This window comes from Coloeus monedula, assembly GCF_965178545.1.
Source record: "Coloeus monedula genome assembly, chromosome: 4".
In the NCBI taxonomy this organism is placed as follows: domain Eukaryota; kingdom Metazoa; phylum Chordata; class Aves; order Passeriformes; family Corvidae; genus Coloeus; species Coloeus monedula.
The window spans coordinates 74,951,022-74,971,819 of record NC_138784.1 but is presented as its reverse complement, the minus strand read 5'-3'; the positions used below and the strand labels follow the sequence as shown (position 1 = coordinate 74,971,819).

The following is a 20,798-nucleotide window of genomic DNA, read 5'->3' as shown; positions in this document are numbered from 1 at the left end:
TCATGGATCTGCCGGCCTGGATCCTGCAATTCCATCAGCTCCTTCCCCTCTAGAGGCACAATTTGGGCCCAAAACCCTGGATTTGGGAAACAAAATCCCAAACCACGTCCATCCATGTGTCCATCCCAACTTGTGCTGGTGGGAACCTTCCCACCGCTCTCCTGAGCACCAAATTCAGGGGAAAATGGGAAAACATGGATAAACTTCCTGCTTTGTTGATGGAGCTGCTGGGCCAGGATCCAGCCTCCCATTCAGGATCATCGTTAGGAAAAACCATCCCGGGATAAGCAGAGCGGAAAAAACGCTCTGGAAATTAAACAACCCAAAAATAGAAGGAGAAAAAAAGGTCAGGCCTAAAAATACCAGGATTGGTTTGGAGCTGGAACCTGGCATTAAATAAATAAATAATCCTGGTTTTGGGAAGGACTAATTTTAGCCGCCCCATTACAACAGCCCGGCGTGACCCGCTCACTCTGGAATTTTTTCTGGCTGGATTTTGCTGGATTTGGGGGTTGGACTTTGCGGCGCTCTCATCCTGGGAGCGTGAGGGAGAGGGAAGGTGCTGGGAGGGAGCGTGGGCGTGCTCGGCTCTGCCAGCACCTGCCCGGTTTTCCCGGGAAAACAAGTGGGACTGCCAAAGTTCCCAGCCCCAGGGATGGGCTGGAAGTGGGGGTGAAGTCGTGGCGGATCCGAAGTTCCTCACGGAGCAGCTCGGCCCTGTTTGCTCGTTAGTGACAGAGAATTGATTAATCCTTCAAATTCTGTTGTGTAGGGAATGATCCCATCCCAGGATTGCCCCTGTTTGTGGGGAAACTGAGTCACGGGAATTTGGGAGGGCCAGGAAAGGTGAATCCTGCTCTGCTCAGCTTTGGGATGGATTAGGGATAAATCCGGCTGCCAACTCTTAGTTTGGAGAAGGGAAAAGGGCCCTGAGACCCTGGGGGTGGAGACAGATCCCAAAATGATGGGATTTGGGATGGGGACAGCCACATCCTGGTGGCCAGCACCCACTGGGGCATCTTTCCAGCTTGTTGGGAAAAGGTGTGGAATGGGAAGAGGATGGAGATGAGGAGGGGCTTGAGCCTGACCGGGATGATTTGAGGGAATATTTTTCAGCAGGGATCCCAAGGAGAAGCCAAATGAGGCACTGGCAGCCACCAGGATGTGGGGGGACGTTTTTTATTGGACTCAGGGATGTCAGGGAATATTCACTGGAATCTCTATGGACACAAGACGTGCATCCCATGGGGACCCCAAATCCATCTGCAGCCCAGGCGGGATGCCCGCATCCAATGCAGGCGCTGCTTGGTGATGCTCCAACTGGGATAAAAGAGGATTTTTCCAGCTTGGAGAAGGTGGGAGGGGATGGAGGGGATGGAGGGGATGGGGGAGAACCACCACAACCTCTGTTGCCTACGGGAAAAAAAATGAAGGAAAAATTAAAAAAAAAAAGCACCGCAAACATTGATTTTTCCAACCTCCAACACGAGGTGGCCGGGATGGGGGACACCCAAGATCTGGGGATTTTCCGTGGATACGACATCCCAGGGAGTTACCTGTGGAACAGAGCTGGAGGTGGATGATGGAGGGCGTCACTTCTCCGTCATCATCCTCACGAACTCCTCGTAGTTGACCTGCCCGTCGTTGTTGCAGTCGGCCTCCTTGATCATCTCGTCCACCTCCTCGTCCGTCAGCTTCTCCCCCAGGTTGGTCATGACGTGCCGCAGCTCGGCCGCGCTGATGTAGCCGTTCCCATCCTTATCAAAAACCCGGAAAGCCTCCCGGATCTCCTCCTCGCTGTCCGTGTCTCTCATCTTCCTGGCCATCAGCGACAGGAACTCCGGGAAGTCGATGGTGCCGCTGCCGTCGGCGTCCACCTCGCCCACCATGTCCTGCAGCTCGGCCTCGGTGGGGTTCTGGCCCAGTGAGCGCATGACGGTGCCCAGCTCCTTGGTGGTGATGCAGCCGTCCCCGTCGCGGTCGAAGAGGGAAAACGCTTCCTTGAATTCGGCGATTTTCTCCTCCGACAGCCGCTCGGCCATGGCGCTTCCCGCGAGCACGCGGCTCTGTCCCGGCACGCCGAGGTGCCAGCGGGGAGGAGGAGACGGGGCCTCCTCCCTCCGGATGCCTCTCCCTGGATGAGCAGCAGCAGCAGCAGCAGCAGCAGGAGGAGGAGGAGGAGGCAGGAGCTGGGAGACGTGGGAGAGGCTCAGCAGGAATGGGAATGGATCAGGAAGTTTTGGGAGCTGGCGGAGTGACCCAACCCCCGTGGCCACGCTGGCTCTCGTCCCGCTGCTCCCACGGTGCCGTTTCACGGGGCCAGCTCCCAACAGAGCCCTAATTAAGGGATTTGGGCTGTGGCTCCGTGGTTTCGGGGGGAGGCAGCAGTGGGGGTGACACACGGGATTTCTCCCTGTTTTAGGGATATTTTGGAGGGGGTTGGAGCTGTGCAAAGGAGTTGGAGGGGTCCCTCCCAGCCTCCCCAGCCCCAGGTGGTGCTGGTGGCGCATCAAAGCCGCCGAGGGAGGATCCCCCGGTGCAGGTCCCAGCAGATCCCGGTTACTCAGAGCTGCCGGGACCCTGAGTCAGCTCTGGGGCCTCCTCCGGGGTCGGACCTGGGGCAGGGCGGTGGGGCTGGATCGGGGAGGGGTGTGGGGTCCTGCCCTGTTAGTCAGGGGTGAGCTGAGAGTGCTCCCCATTGTAAGGTTGGTTTTACTCATCTCTTACTTAGGGAGTAAAGGAGGGGACAGTGACAAATGAGGGGGAGTTTGTCCATCCATCCATCCATCCATCCATCCATCCATCCATCCATCCATCCATCCATCCATCCATCCATCCCCACATGGGATCTGGGAGATCATCCCCGTGTGGGATCTGGGGTAGGGAGCACCTGGGATGGGATCTGGAACATCATCCAGGATGGGATCTGGGAGGGGACCACGTGGAATGGCAGACGAGGGATCCCCTGGCATGGAGCACGGGGAATCAGCTGGGGTGGGACCTGGGGTGGGTTTAGGGTGGGACGTGTGGATCACCTGGATTGGGATGGGACCTGGGGGGATCTCTTGGAATGCAACTCGAGGGGAAATCTCCTGGATCCAGCCTGTGGCAGCTGATCCCACCTCCACCACTGCCAATCTCCCACCGCTTTCCCATGGATTTTCCAACAACAAATCCACCGAGGGCTCCAGCGCCCCCCAAACCCAGGGGTCCAACTCTGCCCCCATTGCTCCCCTTTCCCTGCTCACCTGGACACCGTTTTTCCCCTAAAATGGAATTTTTAAGGAGAAAAGCAGCTCAGGAGCCCCCCAGCAGCCCCCATCGGAGATGTTTCAGCTCCAGTCCTGTGGAATCTATCCCAAATTCTCCTCATTCCCTTTAATTTTAGCAGCCCAGGATGTTTCCATCCTGTTTCAACAACGAGGCTTTGCGAACACTCAAATTAAACGTGGGGGAAACATCCATCCATCCCTCCCTCCATCCATCCCTCATCCATCCATCCATCCCCACAACAGTCCAGTGACCTTCACCACCTGGATTAACGAGTCACTGGAGCAGGAAGTTCCACAGCAGAAGACAATTTGACTTTCTCATCCAAGGAAAATTGACACCAGTTTATCCCAGTTTAACCCAGTGAGGAATTCGAGCTGTGGGATTTGGAGGGAAGGCCACAACCCAAAGCCCAGCCCATGGGACAACTGAGGGACACACAAGGAATGGGATCAGTCTGGGAGGGAATCACCTTCCTGGGGAAAGCCTCCCAGGGAAAAAGCTCTGGGCGTGTGGAACGCTGCAATTCCCGGGAGGAATTGTGGGAGCCGGGCTGGGAACCTGTCTGGTGAGAGGTTTCGGGGAGGGGAGGCCCTGGCAGCTCCTCTTGTGCAAGAGCTGCTCCCTAATTGTCTGATTGCCCACACTGCTGTTCTGCTCCAGCTTTAATTAGATCCAATCAAAACTGCCGTGGAAGAGCCAAGGGGAGGCAGAGCTGGCTTGGATCTGGCTGGGAAAAGCGAATCCTGACAGATCACCGGGGGTTTGGATGCCTGGGAGGATTCAGGTGTTGGTTCAAACTATGGGGGAGGAGTTTGAGCTCGAATGAGGGGGGGATTTGGGGTCCCTGGGTCATCTGGCTGAGGGGGGAGGGGCTGGGATGTCCGGGATGGCCCTTGGTGCTGAGCAAAGCTGGAATTGCTGCTTCCTTCTCCATGAAATTCCTGGGACCAGCACCCACTGCTGGCACCCATCATCTCCCATTTCATCCAATCCTATGGATCCCATCCCATCCCCATGACCAGCACCCATCATCTCCCATCCCATTCCATCCCACAGATCCCATCCCATCCCATTCTATTCCATCCCTGTGACTGGCACCCATTGCTGACACCCATCATCTCCCATTCCATGGATCCCATCCCACCTCATTACATCCCTGTGACCAGCACCCATGACCTCTCATCCCATTCCATCTCAATGACCAGCACCCATCACTTCCCCATGACCTCTCCATGACCACAACCCATTGCCAGCACCCATCCCATCCCATCCCATCCCATCCCATCCCATCCCATCCCATCCCATCCCATCCCATCCCATCCCATCCCCATGACCAGCACCCACTGTCATCACACGTCACCTCTGCATCACCTTTCCATCACCAGCACCCATCCTATTCCCACAACCAGCACCGCCCCATCCCATCCCATCCCATCCCATCCCATCCCATCCCATCCCATCCCATCCCATCCCATCCCATCCCCTCCATCTTTGGGAGAAGGCCAGAGCCTGCCCTTGATTTTAGCTCTGTTTAACTGTGCCTCATTTATCAGGATAAATATCCCAACAAAACTTCCTGCTGGCCCATAAAATCCCGTAATTTATGGCCTAACCCTATTTACAGCATCCGAGGTGGGCTGTGGGGTAGGACAGGGAAAAGGAGACCACCCTGGTGGGATCAGGAGCACGCAGCCGCCGCTCCCGGCTTTTTGGCAGCTCGATTTCCCGGGATGTCTCCACCTGGAGCTGGAAAAGTTGGTGCTTTGATGAAGGAGGGCCCCGTTAAAGCCTCACACGGAGTTTTCCAGGCGCGGTGTCTGGCTTTGAGGGGCCTAATCCAGGAATGGGGGAAAAACTCCCCCAGTCCAGAAGGTGAAATCTTCCAGCTGGATTCTCCCGAGGCGGCGCGGCTGTGAAGGCCAGCCCAGATGTGCACAGATGTGTCTGGGCTTGCAGCTGCAGACAGGGCAGGGGGGTGTGGGAGGGGGATGAATTCATGGAAAAAGGGAAAGTTGGAGGCGGGGAAGGAAACGGCTCCGACAGGGAAAGCTCCGTGGGGCCCCCCGTCCCTGCACGAGCCCAGATTGATCCCAGGAGCGTCTGTGGGGATGGGCAGGAATCTCCACAAATCCTGGCAGAAACTATGCCGAGGTTTAGCGTGGAAAATGGGATTTTGGAGAGGATGAGCTCAGGGTTGATCTCAGAACGGCTGCAAGGGGCTCCGGGGGCTGTTGGAGTGAAATTTGGGAGTTGGTGGCTTGTGGTTTGCTTCAGACTTTTGCTTCCTTGGAGGTTCCCAAATCCAAGGGCAAACTGAATGGCAGCTCCTAAAGCTGGAGCTAAGGGACCCTGATCCCAGATGTCCCCGTGCTGGAGAAGAGGCTGGGATTGGGATGCTGGGAATTCTTGGAGAGGAATCTGCCCCACAGTGACCCTGCCTCTGATCTCGGCTCCGGGAAGGTGCCACCTGGAAACCCGGGAGGCGTCGGCTCCCAGGAGCTGGGTGGATCCCCGAAGGCAAACACGGATCCGGGGAGCTGCTTACCCAGGGTGGAGCTGCCACACATCCATGGGCACGGACACAGGGATGGCACCACGCAGGATGCAGGAGCTCCTCGGGGCTCAGGTTCACCCTCTGCCCTTGGGAATTTTATCCCGCTGTATCCCAGGGCTCCACACCCATGGGATAGGGGGGTCTTGGCTCGGCAGAGCGATGGAGAGAGCTGAATCCCAAGGAATTCAGCATGGGAGGAATCCAGGGGAGCCTGGATTGTTTAGTCTGGAGAAGCGAGGGCTGAGACGGCTGCACATTCCTGTCGGAGGGATGGAGCAGGGACAGGAACCACCAGGCATCAGGGAATTACTTCTAAGGGAAATTAAAGATTTTTGGCTGATTTGCCATCAGCTGCAGGATGAGGAGACAAAGAGTCAGCCCAGCCTCACTCGGGGAGGGCAAGCAGACGATCCATGGGATTTCTTCTCCCTGTCACTGACACGTTTTTTGCAGGAGGAGCCATTTTTCCAGCTTCCCCCTGCTCGGGAAGGGCTGAATTCCCTCTGGATCAAATCAGCTTCACAGGTCAGAGCTCAGCTCTAGATCCTATCCCTAAAAACCTGAGCTGCTCCTTCCCTCCCGGGGGCACAGGGACAGCCTGGAGCCAGGATCGCTCTCCCCGGGAGCTGTGGTGCCTGGACACCCTTGGACCAGGTGAAGCCACAGGTTTTTGGGAAAGCTGGGAAGACTGGATGGGTTTATCCTGGTACAACAACCAGGTGCTCCCTGGAAACTTCCCGGGAATCAGCCCAGCAGGATCCCCCTTCCCAAGGATCCTCAAGGATTTAACATTTCCTAAATGAGAACCCTTCCACTGCTGGGGGTGGATCTTTTTCCGTGGGGGAGCAGAATCCCACTGCTCCCTTTTCCCAAGAAACTGAGGAGAATCCATAAACTGTCAACTGCTGGCTCGTGCCCTGCCTGGACACAGTGGAATAACAACAGGACAAACTGGACAATGCTGGCTTGTCCTGCCTGGACATGCAGGAATCACGGCAGGACAGGGGTTCCTTGGAGCAGATCCGCATTGATCCGGAGCCGACAGCAGCTCCCGAGCACGGACACGTCCCTCCCTCCCAGGCAGGACTCGGATGAGGAAGGAGAGAGGCCGTCAGGAATTTAATGGAACTTGGCACTGGAAACTGTACAACATTTACAGAGAACCACACGCTGTGTCTATGTACACCCTCTGCCCGTTCCCAAAGCTCCTGGCCGGACACGGGACAGGCACTGACAACCCCTGATGCGGAGTCACCGCTCCCCAATCCCGGATGTCAGCTCACAGGGATTGCAGGATGCCACTCCCCAATCCCGGATCTTAGGGATGGAAGGATCGCTGTCCAAGGATGGGGCCACCCCGTTGTGCTCAGAGCTGTCACCACTTTGTTTCCCAAGCTGGATCTTTCCCTGGATTTTTCCCTGGATCTTTGGACCACTAGAAGATGGCAGTGCTGCCCCTCTGAGTATTTACAACCACTCCCTCTCCCTCTCCTCTCCAACAATTCCTCTCCTCTACCTTTCTACCACATGCAAGAACCCCTTGGTTGCCTCCAAGTCCTGCTTCCCGTTGGGAAGCTTTTCATTTCCAAAAGGCAACAAAACCACGGAATCTACCTTCACTCCCTGCTATCCCCTCTACTCACTGCTCCCCAAACCCTTTTACAACGTGCCTACAACCTTCCTACACCCTGGAGTAAAGCAGTTCTCTTTCAGTAGTGTCTCCTTCCAGCCCATGGATTGCTCCAGGGTGACGTGAGGGACGGTTGGGACGTCACCCCTCGGAGCACGAAGGATCAAGTACTTGAAAGGAAATGCCAAGTCTGAGCAACAAAAATACAAAAATAAAAAACCAACCAACCGAAGGAAACAAAAAATAACCCCAAAAGCCCAATCCCAAACTCAAAACAAAACTAATAAAAAAATTAAATAGTTGGCAGGATAGAAGAGCGAGACTGAGGAATGTACAAAGGACACGCGGAGATCAAAGATTCCAGTAGGTGAATTGAGAACCTGTTGAACTTGGGGTCTGCTTTTTTTAGGATTTTTTCCTCTTTAATCATGCAAATTTGCAGGAATTCCCAGAACCACACACCAGTGTGACTTCAGGTGCTGAGTCCTTTAAAGGACTTTTGCAGTGTTGATCAAAACCGCCTGCTGCTGCCCAAAATTCCACTTTATTTTTTTCCCAGCTCCACCACGGCTGTGTGAAACTTTCAGGACCCCCGACTTGCTCTTCAGATCTGCCACAAGGGTTTTGGAAATCCCTCATGGATTTGAAGTGTAAAAACAGACCCCAGTTCAACAGTAACCAAACACCAGTAGCTGCCATTCCAACATAAACCCAGGATCTGATCCGCGGAGCGGCTCCGAAGGCGCTCCCGGTACAAAAATGTACACGGAATTATTTATAAATTAACAGTTTTCCCCCAGGGTGCCACTGGGGCTCCTCTTTTTCCTTACACCAGCGTTTCTTTCCGCTTCCCACTGAGCTGCTTCTCCCTGGATTTTCTGTGCCCCGATGAGGTTCTGTGGGATTTCACCCCTTTGGCTTCCTCCGAGTCCAGGACGGAGCCGCACTCGGCCGCGCTCTCATCCAGCTCCATCTCGGATATTCCCGACCGGCGCTTCTGGGCTGGGATGTTGGGCACGGAGGGGTTGTTCTCCTCCGACTCCTCGCTCAGCTCCGGCAGCTCCTTGAGCTCGGAGGCGGGAATGTTCCTCTGGAATGGGGCGATGGCGGTGCGGATGCAGTTCACCCACTGCTGCTTGTGGAAGACGTCGTTGGCCTGCAGCGTGTGGGACTGGCCCAGGCTGGGATCTTGGAAACGGACTCGGAAAATGTTTTTGGCTGGAGATAAACGGAGGGAAGAGCAGATCAGACCCAAGCTGATATTTACAGATTCCACTGGTAGGTTTGAAAGCCCAACAAAACCCACCCCTAATCCCAAAATGCAGCAGAGACACAAAGATGTCTCCTTATCCAAGCCCTAGCTGGAAGTTCATGGCCACCACGGATGACATGGTTGGATCAATACCTTTATCAGAATTTCCAAAAGCTCCTCGGAAGGAGCCTCCCATTTTGACATCTCCATCCTGGAGGTCTTCAAGGAGCAGCTCCTGGACAGGGATGGGCTGGCGGTACACCTGGAATGCCTGGCGCTCGTTCCGGCTCACCGGCCGTGTCAGCACCAGGATGTCTTGGAAGAGGAAGACGTAGAGCTTCTGGAAGGGAAAACATTCCAATATGCACTCTGAATTCCATGAGGTCACACATCCTGTGGGACTCAAGGCCACCTTATCTGCAGTTTCACCCACAGTAACTTCTGGAGTCTCCTGTGACAATGCCAAGGTCTGGCGCACACCAGGGATTACATCAGCAGCTTTATTATTTTATGGATCCCTAGAAAGGGAATTATCATTCCCAGATGCAAGGGATAGGACTAGGAGTGATATCTTTCCTGGGAGCATGGAATGCCTCGTGTGCAGGAGTAAAACAGCCAAATGAAACAACAACAAAAAAACCCCAATCAACAAAGAAAACATGAAAAGATAGGAGGTTTAAATCAGGACAAAAGGCAGCAAAGCCTGGATCCAGTGGGTGGGAGAGAAACTCCAGGCAGCCCAGCCCAAAGCCAAACAGGCTTTTGCAGGAACCCTTTTGTTTGGAAAAGCCAGGGCTCCTAATGGGGAATGTCAGAGCACCTGGAAGTAAACAGAGGCAGGAAATCCCTCGGGATGGAGAGCACTTTCTATGGGCACTCCGTGCTAATTATTTTCCAGCTTCCCAAAGCCAACTGTGAAGCTGTCAGCAGGAAACTCTCCCTTACACCCCGAAACGAGGCTGCCACCAAGGGATTTCTACTCTGCTTTTTTATCCAATGTCTAAACTATCCCTAAGGATGGAAGCTCCCAGTCCTGCTCCAAGAGTTTAAACCAGCTCTGAGGGAAAGTTTGGGAATTAATGAGTAAAAAATGAGGGGCTTACATGTCCATTTTTATTCTTCAGCTCCCCGTGGCACAGCAAAGCTTTGCTGCCTTCAATCCTTGGATCCTTCTGCTTCTCATCCAGGTATTCCAGCTTGTCAATGTAATACTGGCACTCGGACTCGCCCTTCTTCAGGTTGATATCAGAGAGGACTCCTTGGATTATGGATATCTACAAACCCAAACAAATGATTCAGTGACTAATTGCTTTCCTGCGTGACCTCTCCTCGTGCTACTTCACAACTCCAAAGGATGCAATCCATACGGATTGATCCCTCACTTTCCCTCTCACAGATCTGTGCCCCAAGAAAAACCCCCAGGGAAGTGCTGAGGGCTTAAGGAACATTTCTGGAGCTCCCAAATAAAATCCTTAGTCTGAACAAGCAGAAGGAAATCAGGAGTACTCACGGCTTCTTCCAGAATGTGGATATCGGGATGGTCTTTGGGAGTGTGCCTCAGGATCTCCTTGAGGAGCAGGGGGTATTTGACCAGGCGGCTCCGAGGGATGTCCAGGAAGCTCCAGAGGTCCAGCTTGCGGCTGAAGGGAGACTCCAGGCAGCGCTGCAGGAAATCCTGGACTCTCCTGTCCTGCTTCTTCTGATCCAGGAGTGCTTTGGCTGCCAGCTGATTGCTGCAGTAGCCTTTGTAGGCGTGGAGTCTTGGTAGCTGCAGGGAATAGAGGAGATTTAGGAGTCAGACTCCCTGTGGGAAAAGCAGATGTCACTACCAAGTCAAACTCACGGAATTCTACAGCCCTCACTGGGATGTTTTGCCCAATATAAAAAGCTAAGGAAGGATCTTGTGAGGAGAACAAGCACATGGAGCCTTTGAAGCTCCCAATGGTTGGATGTGCAGGGATAACTCTCCTGGAATCACACTGGGACAAAGAGCCCAGGAGACACAGACATTTCAACCATAAATCAGCGCATCATTCCACGTCTCCGGGATGAAATCAGGGCCCATTCCAGCCACCAGAATCCCACTGTTCTCAGCATTGCCAGAATTTCCCTTCCAATCTTGAACTGAGCGCCACAAAAACCCCAGAGCTTTGCAAATTCCGGCTTTAAACGTTCTCTAAGCTCAGATTCCAAGTTCTGAACTCACCCACTTCACAAGGATAGGCCCAATCTGCTCCACTGTTCCATCTGGTTTCGTTGCTTCTCCCAAACTTGCCAGTAAGTCTGGAATGGAAACAGAAAAAGAGGAATTGCAGCAATGCCCCAGCGAGTAACAGGAGAAAGCAGAAGGGTTAAATCCTAGTGAGCACAAACCAGCCAGCTGCTCTTACCTTCGTGCAGAGGAATGTAGGAATCCAAGTCCCCAAAGATGTGGGTGAGCTCCTCCTCAGACATGATGGAGAGTTTCAGCATGGGATCGTGGTAGGCCTGTCAAATCAAATATATCCAAATCTATTCAAATCTCCCAGGCCCCAAAGCTGATGATTTACATCTGAGGGGATCTATCAGGTGCAGGAAGTGAAGCCAACACAAAGGGTAAAACTCATTTGATGCTACAAGATTCCCCTCCATGTGAAGTATGGAAGACTTAAACGAAAAGGATTTTCCTGCCTGAACTATTCCCAGCTGGGAGAGGGAGTCCCCAGGCAGTTCTGCACAATCCTTTTATGGCTGGGTTTGGTGCAATCACACCAGTGCTGTCCCAGTGCTCACGTCAGCTCTCTGGGCCAGCTTTCAAACTGGGGATTCTGGGGCTGATAAAGCTCCCACGTAATGCCTGCAGGTGCAAAGAAACCTCACTGTTCTCTGGAATGTCGTCACTGACTGCAGGAAAAATCCCACTCACCTTTCTGGCCAGCTTCAGGTCTTCAATGAGGTCCTGCTCTCCCCTGGACATTTCATATATGGCCTGGGAAGAAGGGGATAAAGCATCCTGAGTTACTTTTAATCCCAGTCTTTCTCAGGAAGAGCCTTCCAGCTCCCATAATGTACAGCCTGCCCTGAATAGGGCTTTGGCCACCCCAATCACTCGGTGGCACCTGGGCATGACAACCCTGAGTAAATCTACTTTCCTAGCCCTGAGAAAGCAGCTTTGCTTCCAACTGTGTGAAAGCCCTGACACCCCTGCACAAGCCAAATTAAATATTAGAGCCTTTTAAATCACTGCTTTTACCCAGGCAAGGCTGAAAACACAAAACGTCGAAACCGCAGAGGTCAAATCCCAGGCGGCTTCCGGCGGCTTCTGTGCCGTCTCCAGAAGATTTGTCTAAGAACTCCAGGAAAAAGGCAAGCCAAGGCCTTGCTGTTTGGCTTCCAACCAATTGTCAGGAGCTTTAGGAGAAAGACAGCTGGCTCTGTGAGGAACCTGCCGTTGGGGCGGCTGCAGAGCAGCCAGCGGGGCCGGGGTTGGGATTTCAGGAATGCCGAGCACCCCCATGGAAAGTTTGGCATCTCTGAAGGGTCAGAGTGGGGAGATGAATTCCCCAGTGACTCCAGAGAGGAATCCACCTTTTCCCATGTCTGCTGCAGACATAAATCTTAGCTTTAGGTGCATGGGAAGATGCAGCCCCCCCAAAGGTTGTTACTCCTTTCCCAGCCAGGGCAGACACAAAGCCAAGGCTGCCTTTCCCGACCCCATTTTTTCATGGACAGCTACCTCCTGGCGCTTGATTTCTTTGGTGCTCAGGGATTCTTTCATGTTGACATCCAACATTTCAGACCAAAGGACACTGTTCCTTCTCTTGGGGGGAGTAGGAGCAGCAGATCTGCTGCAAGACTTCTGGGCACAGCCAGGGGATTTGCTGTCACTGCGAAGGGCAAACGACTGCAGGGATTTTAAAAAGAAAAATAAAAATATTAAAAACAAATGCGGAGAGCCAACATTTCAGAAGTATTACAGAATTATCCATCCCCCTCCCAATCCTTCATCCTCCTGGCTTGTCCACGCAGGAAAACACACCCAGACACTTTTCCTCAGATAAAGGAACACTTTAATCAAGCTGCTGAGAAAGGCCAGAGCTTGGCAAAGTTTTCCATGCCCCTCTCCCTGCTCTGATCCACTGGGGAGGAAGATGGGAAGGCAAAGCTTGGGTTTATTTCCAAGGTATGAGGAAGTAAATAAATGAGGATCATAATTCTCCCTATGAAGAGCTTAATCAGGAGCCACTTGAACTTTGCCCTGGTGTTCCGCAGAGTTCCTAAAAGCCAGATGTGGTCTTATCTGCAGGTGTGAGCACAGAGCTCCTTGGAAAACACTCCTGTGACAGTGCTGGGCAGCAAGGTCAGCTCGCATCATGCTGCGGCACACGTGTGCTGGGGCCTGGGACATTTTATCAGCTCTTTCTGTCTGTCTGAAGCTGTTTATTTTATTTACTGCTTAGCCTTGTTTTTCCACAGCACTTTATACCTGTGAACTCCTGAGGCAGCACTTCTCATTCCCAAGGCCCAGGAAAGTTCACGGGGATTTCCAAGAGACGCCTCAAAATCCCATGGGGTGCCCCTTTTACCCCATCCAACCAATCCCTTCCCCAAATCTCCAGATCTGAGGAGCCAAAGGCTCTGTTTTTACCTGGATTGTCTGCCCAAAGCGCCGAACTGCCCCATTTCTGACAGGAGAGATCAGGTTTGCCAGGGAGGTGACTCGTGCTAAAGGCCGGACCCGTTTAGTGCTTGGCTCCTGCAAAGCAAAGCAGAGAACAAATTGTCCTGGCTCTGAAATTTCTCAGGCACGTTTCAAAAGCACAAATCCACTTAAGGAGTGGCAAACGCAGCAAGGAGAGCGTTTGGAAGCAGCCATTCATCTTTAAAGGCTATAAATATTTGTCTGAACTTTAAGGCTGCAATTAAACCGCAGAGGTTTTGCCCAGTGTTAAAAGAGGTGAGAGAACATCAGTGAGAATTCAAAATAGGGCTCCAGCAGGGACTGTTATGCTTTGAACAGAAATAGATTAAAGTGTTCTCTGACACTCTGTGACAGCTAAAGATGGAGCTGGGATCTGCTTCTCCATTTTCTCATCTTTTCCTCTGGAGAAAGAATGTGTTTTTCCACTTTATTTTGGAGAGCAGAGCAGCAGTGGGAGTCTAGCACGGCCTCAGCAGCTCCTCTAACAAGCAGCAACCAACCACAAGCTGAACATTCCTGTGAGGGACACGCACACACGGAGCAGATAAAGCTTAAAACCTTTGGTTTACAAAGTTTCCTCCTCCTGCTGCACTTCCCCACCTCCTGCAATCGCTGTAATTTTTCTTACACCTTGTTTAGATTCGAAAGTTGAAGCTTCTGCTTTTCTCCACCACTAATCCCTGCCGGGAGCTCAAGTCTGTCCCGACCCAAACGCTGCCAAGAAAGAGGAAACGCCCCTGGAAGGCTCCTGCTGCTTCAGTTTTGAAAGTTCTGTTGGCAACTCGACGTGTTTGACATCAAAAATATTGTGTGGCGAGGGCTGGGCAGGAAAGGTGTGCACAGGGCTGGGAAGAGATGGCCTCAGAGTTAAGGCTTGGAAAAGGCTGGAGGATTGCCCTGGTGCTCCCAAACATCTGGCAGAGGGTTAGACATGACTCATCCTCATGAGACTGCTCAGCACGAAGCTCAGCTCAGGAGGGGGAAGCAGCCTCCTTTTGGGTTCATCTCAGTTAAAATTGGTTAATTATTGAATTCCTACTCTTTCAAAGGGCAGAGACTGTGAAGGCTGCTGAGGACGAGCTCTGTGCTGTCTCCACCCCCAGCCCAGCTTGGTGGGCAAACCCTTTGCTCAGAAGTGACAAATGTTGAAAACAAAACCAGAAAAAAAAGGGGAACAGGAACACACGGAGCTGGATTCCAGTCATGAGGCTGAGGCAGCATAAAAGCTACGTATGTGTGAGATCCGATTTCAGCAACTCGACCCGAGGAGCGGCCCTGCCCACACGCGGCGTTGAGCAATAGAGGAGGAGGTGAGCTCACCCTGAGTTCAGCCTTCAAACTTGCAGGGGGGAACATGAAAAGAAACAATTTATGAGCCGTGCAGGAAGAAAAAAAACCTCTTGGCACAGCACAAAGCTGGGCTTGAAACGTTTGGGGAGTGTCAGAATTAGGAGGGTACCATAAAAACGAGGGAAAGCTGTACAAACGTCCTCGAATCACGGGATCCTCAGCTGGGTTTAAGTGGGACACCAGGAACTTTTTCACTGAGCTCAAGACAGGGACAGTCAGCAAAAGGTTGGAAAGTTAGGCCAGGCTCAAAGACAACAAGGAAGCTTTAATTTATTGCAGATGTTTCTGAGTGGAAGAAAAGGGAGGTATTGACTCCTAGAAAGTCACGTATCAGTGCAGTAGGATAAAGGGACATGGGCCAAGAGGAGCTTAACAAAGTGCAGGACGGAGGCAGGGAAGATCCAGACACAAAGCCACCCACGGCTCTGGCAAGGCCAGGGATATAAATAGCCTGGAAAAGCAAAACGTGACACTGAAAATGAATAGCGAGAAACCTCAGGCCACGGCGAGGCTCGAACAGGTCACTGGTGAAGGGTCAGCGCTGCAGCTCTGCAGAGATCCAGTGTCAGGGCCGGGAGCCCAGGGCCATGAGGGAATGTGGGAATGCCTTCCCTGCACATCTGTGCCCGCTTGAAGTGACACATGCACGTGCCCAAGGGCTGGCAGGAGGAATTCCTGAACTCAGCTTAGCAAAAGGCCGTTTTTCCTCTCTTAAAGGAGAAAAAAAAAAATCCCACTTTGTGTCTGAGTGCTCCTCAGACATGGCTCGACTGCCAAAAAAAAAAAAAAAAAAAAAGCATCTGGTTCTTCTCCTGAGTGCTGTCGTTTGAAGCAGAGCAGGGAGGAAGAAAATAAAATCCCTGTGCTTGGAAGCTCCCCCTTTGCTGAGCTCTGTGTTCCAGCCCGGGGTCATGTACTCCCCTTCCAGGCCGGTGTAAGCCGAGACTCCGGGCAGTTCATACTGCGGATAACTCGGGCTCAGGAGGGTTTTTTTTAGCTCTGGACTTGCAAACAATGACTCTCCTGTCTCCACGCCGTCTTCCTTACAGGAGACAGATTACAATAAAGTCTGGGAGGTTTCTGTAACAAGCCAGGGGTGTTACAGCACCCCCAGATAATTAAAACCCCAGCGGGGTCAACAGTTCCATCAGGAATTATTTTTTTTCCAGAAGACTCTTTATTAAAAGTGAATTAATACATCACGAGCACAGCCACTAAAGCTGATTTTGTGCCAGGCGAGATTTCACACTCCTGGAATTCCTTCAAGTGTTTCTAAGTGCAGGTTAACTCATGAAAAGATTGCACCTTGCTCGAAAGAAAACCGGGCTTTACTTTTGAGCAAGCTTTTCTTGCAGCAGCAGCACGCCCACAACCTTTCTCCCGTGCTGGGTAATAATTAGTGGTTTTTACAAGGATCCCTCACTCGAGTGCAATGTCCTCCACCGGCCCCACACCAGCACGCACGAACTCGGTGACCAATGGCAAAACCACGCGCGGCCAAACTTTTCCTACTGAGCCAATTCAGCAAAAAGGCGATTTTAGTCAGCAGCCTGAATAATTCCTGCCAGAAATCACCACCACCTGACCACCTCGATGGAAGATTCACACGCAAGGGGCTTGCTGAGTTTCAAGATGAACAATCAGACTTCGGCTCCACACTTCTCCCAAATCCACCAGCCCATTCCCGACTAAGGGACACCCACTGACAACTCCAGTGCCTCTTGAAGCGGCTCAGAGTGAGAAGTGTTGGCTCAGGCGATTAAGAATTAAGAGGCCATTTACTCCCCTCCCAGAGATCTGGTTTATGTTATTTCTCCCCCCAACATCTGGTTTCCCTTTTGCACAATGAGATTGCCCAAGTTTGGCTGTTGCAAAGCCAGGATTTGCAGGGGTTGGTGACTCGGCGCTGAGCCCTCAAACCCCAGCGACGTCTGGAGACGCCTTTTTTTTTTTTTTTTTTAAACTTTTCCACCTCATCTCGCCACTAATCTCGGCAATAAACCCAGCCCAAGGCAGCCGGGCCCTACCTGGCTGCTGAACTTTTGCTCCTGTCGCAGCAGGAGGCTTGGGAACACCTACCAGGAGCGCAATTATTGCCATCTGCATAACAACACGCGATAAAAATAACAATACTTCAATAAAACAAACCAGCCCTCAAAAGCCCGACAAACCCCACGAGGGTTTTTTTTTTCGGTTCAAGCAGCAAACAAGCATCTAATTAGGAAAAATCCTGTCAGTGGAAAGAGCGCTGAGAGACATAGGCGATTTTTTAATGAAAACAGGAGAAGTTTTAATGAAAAATCACCTGGGAGAAGCGGGGTCAGGTGAAGCACCGAGACTGGTTTTGGCTCACTTTTCGGGGGCTATGAATATATATATATATATATATATATATATATATATATACACACACATATATATAAATACACACCCAGATATATATAATGGATATATATGTATATAAAGAAGATATATACATATACATGAACTCATATATATCGTTTTTTTAATAGCTGGGTGAGGCGCCGAGATTATTTCTGGCTGCCTGGTCCCAACTCTTCGGGGGCTATGAACTTAAATATATTGCATATATTAAAAAAAAAAAGCATATAAAATATATGTATACATATATATGGACTTAAATATATATATATATATATAAAAAATTTATTTTAAATCGCTGGCTGCCCCGCGCTCTGCCCGGCTCACCGCCTCCCCTCAGACGCGGAGAGCGGGAAGCTGAGGGGGCTGAGGGGATTCCCCCTCCCCACTCTCCCCTCAAATAAATCCCGTTTCTCCCCCTCTCCCGCTCACCTCCTGCTCCCTGAAGTGCTGGTTCTGCGCGTCGATGACCCGGATAGTCCTTTTGATGGGCAGCAGCCCGCCGAGCTCGTCGTGCGCCACCATGGCCGCAGACGCCCCCCGACCCTCCCTCAGCCCGCGCTCATCGCGCTCTGCGCCCGTCGCGCGCCGCACCCCCAACCTCACCGCAGGGGGCGGGCCCAGCGCACAGACCCCGCCCCCTCCGTGCCAAGCCACGCCCCCGCGGGTGCCCGGGGCACTCCCGACCGTCCCGGAGCCCGACATTCTTCCACACCTCTCCCAAAAAACCCTCTCCCAAAAAACCTTCCTGCGCCTGTGCTCAGATCTGGCAGGCACATCTGGAGCGCTGTGTGCAGCTCTGGGCTCCTCAGGACAGGAGGGACCTGGAGCTGCTGGAGCGGGGCCAGAGGAGGGGTGTGAGGATGGTTTAGGGCTGGAGCAGCTCCGTGCCCAGGAGGGGCTGAGGGAGCTGGGGCTGTTCGGCCCCGGGAGGGGACACGGCTGAGGGGGCCTCGCCCACGGTCCCGATGTCCAAAGGGAGGCTGCCAAAGGACGGAGCGGGCTCTGCTCCGGGGGTGGCACCAGAGGGACGGGCAGGGAACGGTCCCAGGGAGCTCCCCCTGGACATGGGGCAGAACTTCTGCCCTGGGCAGTGCCCGAGCCCTGAGCAGAGACCAGAGAGGGGTGCAGTGTCCTCGCTGGGGATATTCCAGAGCCACCGGGACACTTCCCTGTGCCCTGTGCTCTGGGATGGCCCCGCTGGAGCAGGGAGTGGGACCAGGGGATTCCCTGGGATCCCTTCCAACCTCATCCATCCTGGAATCCTGTGAAAAACGGGACCTCCAAGAGACTCTGCTGCAAGGAGGGCAAGGGGGCTGTTCCATCATACAAAGCAAATGTGTTTCTTTGGGTTTTTTTCCCCATTTTTAGTGTTTTTTCCTGGCACTTACAGCGTGGTGGGACAAGCTCCTCCTCACGGCGGCTCTCACTGCCAACGCTGGAGCATAAAACCTTTGCTGCTGCAAAATGTTTAAAAAAAAAATAATAATTCTTGTCTAGACCTGTGCTTTTAAGTCTGCTCTGAGCTTTAAAGTTGTGCTGGCACAGCTCTGGTAGCCAGGGGCTGGGCTGAGCCTCTCCCCCTCTTCTCCCAGCAGAGCCTGTCCCGGCAGGCCCGGCTGGAGATGCAAAGGGTTTGGATTTTCTGTTTGTTTGTTCAAGTCCTTTTATTCCTGGCACTGCTACAGATCTCTGAAATAAAAGCTTTCCTGTGCTGGTAAAAATAAACGGAGTTGATTTGGCTGCTTACCTGTTCTAACCAAGCTGCTGCTTCGAGGAGATAAATTTGGGGTGGATTCCAGCTGTGGGACAGCGGAAGGTTTGCAAACAGCATTTTTTGGAATCATGAGGAGGAGGGGGAGAAGGAGGAAAGTCCTGCTGTCCCCTCCCCTGGATTTTTAATTTTTGGCTTTGTTTGCTTCTCTCAGCAAATCTGCACCCACTTAACCTCTGCCATGCAAGAGCAGAACATTGAGGATTCTCAGAAATCCAGGATACACCGAGTTTCTATCTGTTTGCTGAAAGGACAGACTGTGACTCTTTCAGACACAAAAATCCTTTCCTGGATTACTGAAATCCACTATTTTTAACACCAAAGTGACGCTGACTCTGGGGAGGAGCAGCCAAACCCTCCCCTGAGTCTGATTATTTTTTTTTAGGGAGCATCAAACCCATTTCTCCTAAAATCCAAACTCTGAGCCTTGTTAAACTTGGCCTAAAGATTCAGGAGCACTGGGAGCTCATCTCTTCTCAAGGGGATGGAAAAAAGGCCAACTAAAAATAGGGGATGAACACCCAGGAGCTGTGAGGGGAGGTGTGAACAGTCACGCACACCAAGGTGCCACTGAAACGCTTCTGGCAGCACCAGGACGTGATGTCCCATGTCCCAGAGCTCCTCATGCTCCCGTCTGAGCTGTTTGGTGACGTGGGTGTTAAATTGTCCTCCTTCCCCAGCCCTCGGGGAAGGGCCCACGTGGTTCAGCCACAGGTGATCCCTGACTTTCTGGTGACACTTTGGGAGGTGACGAATTCGTGGTGATGCAAGGCCCAGGTGAGGTCATGGTGAGGAAACATCTCTGGCCTGATGGAACAGAGCTCCAGGGCTGCTGGCTCTGGGCCAGGCAAAGGGATTTGTGTCCTAGAAAATGCCCTTCCTTTGGAGAAAGGGGTGGGCAAGGCCTTAGAGCCACAAATTCCCTAAGGGCAGCAGTTCCCAGCTGGCCCAGTTTGGAATGGGATGGCTTCTGTGTGGCAGCTGTATGTGTACAGGTCATCAACAGCATTTGGGGAAAAATCCATTCTGAGTGCTGGAGATGAGCACCATAAACTCATCCCAAAGCATGGACACGAGCACCATAAATCCATCCCAAGGGATGGAGATGATCACCATAAACCCATCCCAGAGGATGGAGATGAGCACCATAAATCCATCCTGAGTGGTGGAGACGATCACCATAAACCCATCCCAAGGGATGGGAATGATTGCCAAAAATCCATTCCAAGTGATGAAGATAAACACCAAAAATCCATCCTAAGTCATGGAGATGATGGCCACAAATCCATCCTGAGTGATGGAGATAATGACCATAAACCCATCCCAAGGGATGGAATTATTGCAAAAACCCATCCCCAATGATGAAGATAAACACCATAAATCCATCCTGAGTGGTGGACATGATCATCATAAATCCACCCTGAGTAAAGGAGATGATCACCATAAATGCATCCCGAGTGGTAGAGATGATCACCATAAACCCATCCCAAGGGCTGGACATGAGCACCATAAATCCATCCCAAGGGCTGGAGATGAACTCACAGGGATGGCCATAAACCTGGAGAAGCCTGTAGCCAGCCAGGTTGGAATGTGACCATGGACAGGCACAATGACCCTTTCCCAGGATCACGTCCTCGGGATGCCCTGTGTGGCCACGAAGCAGCTCCGGGCACGCTCCGATACCTCCACGTTCCTCACCTGCCTCTGCTCCACTTCTGCCATGGAAGAGGGAATATCTTTAAGTTACTCAAGGTCATTGGGAGGCAAACCCATCCCGAACAAGGCTGTGGAACGTGGGAACCCTCTGACAGAAGCCAAAATACGGGAAAAGGAAGGAGAATTGTGCCTTGGGCAGCAGGAGCAACACACCAGATTGAAGGATTTCCCTAGAAAGCCTGCGCT

At 52.3% G+C, this 20,798-nt stretch overlaps 2 protein-coding genes across 2 annotated transcripts; both read right to left on the bottom strand.

Annotated features, from left to right (window-relative positions):
* Nucleotides 1–1,180: 1,180 nt before the first annotated feature.
* CALML3 (calmodulin like 3) lies at nt 1,181–4,393 on the bottom strand. Its single transcript, XM_082281148.1, has 2 exons — nt 1,557–4,393; nt 1,181–1,413 (listed from the first exon to the last, which is right to left on the bottom strand). Exon 1 carries the CDS (start codon nt 2,508–2,510, stop codon nt 1,593–1,595), a length of 918 nt encoding a protein of 305 aa, XP_082137274.1. The 5' UTR covers nt 2,511–4,393; the 3' UTR covers nt 1,181–1,413; nt 1,557–1,592.
* Nucleotides 4,394–6,933: 2,540 nt separating this feature from the next.
* On the bottom strand, nt 6,934–17,681 carry NET1 (neuroepithelial cell transforming 1). The gene is made up of 10 exons (XM_082280786.1): nt 17,555–17,681; nt 13,337–13,444; nt 12,425–12,592; nt 11,615–11,677; nt 11,100–11,196; nt 10,916–10,992; nt 10,220–10,477; nt 9,813–9,983; nt 8,863–9,049; nt 6,934–8,675 (listed from the first exon to the last, which is right to left on the bottom strand). Exons 1-10 carry the CDS (start codon nt 17,645–17,647, stop codon nt 8,284–8,286), a joined length of 1,614 nt encoding a protein of 537 aa, XP_082136912.1. The 5' UTR covers nt 17,648–17,681; the 3' UTR covers nt 6,934–8,283.
* Nucleotides 17,682–20,798: the final 3,117 nt, after the last annotated feature.

Coding starts and splice junctions, on each gene's coding strand:
- NET1 (XM_082280786.1), bottom strand. CDS start 17,647: ATGGTGGCGCACGACGAGCTCGGCGGGCTGCTGCCCATCAAAAGGACT. Junction 10,478..10,915: donor GGCCTATCCTTGTGAAGTGG/GTGAGTTCAGAA, acceptor TATTCCCTGCAG/CTACCAAGACTCCACGCCTA. Junction 9,984..10,219: donor TCCACATTCTGGAAGAAGCC/GTGAGTACTCCT, acceptor TTGGGTTTGTAG/ATATCCATAATCCAAGGAGT.
- CALML3 (XM_082281148.1), bottom strand. CDS start 2,510: ATGCGCCACCAGCACCACCTGGGGCTGGGGAGGCTGGGAGGGACCCCT.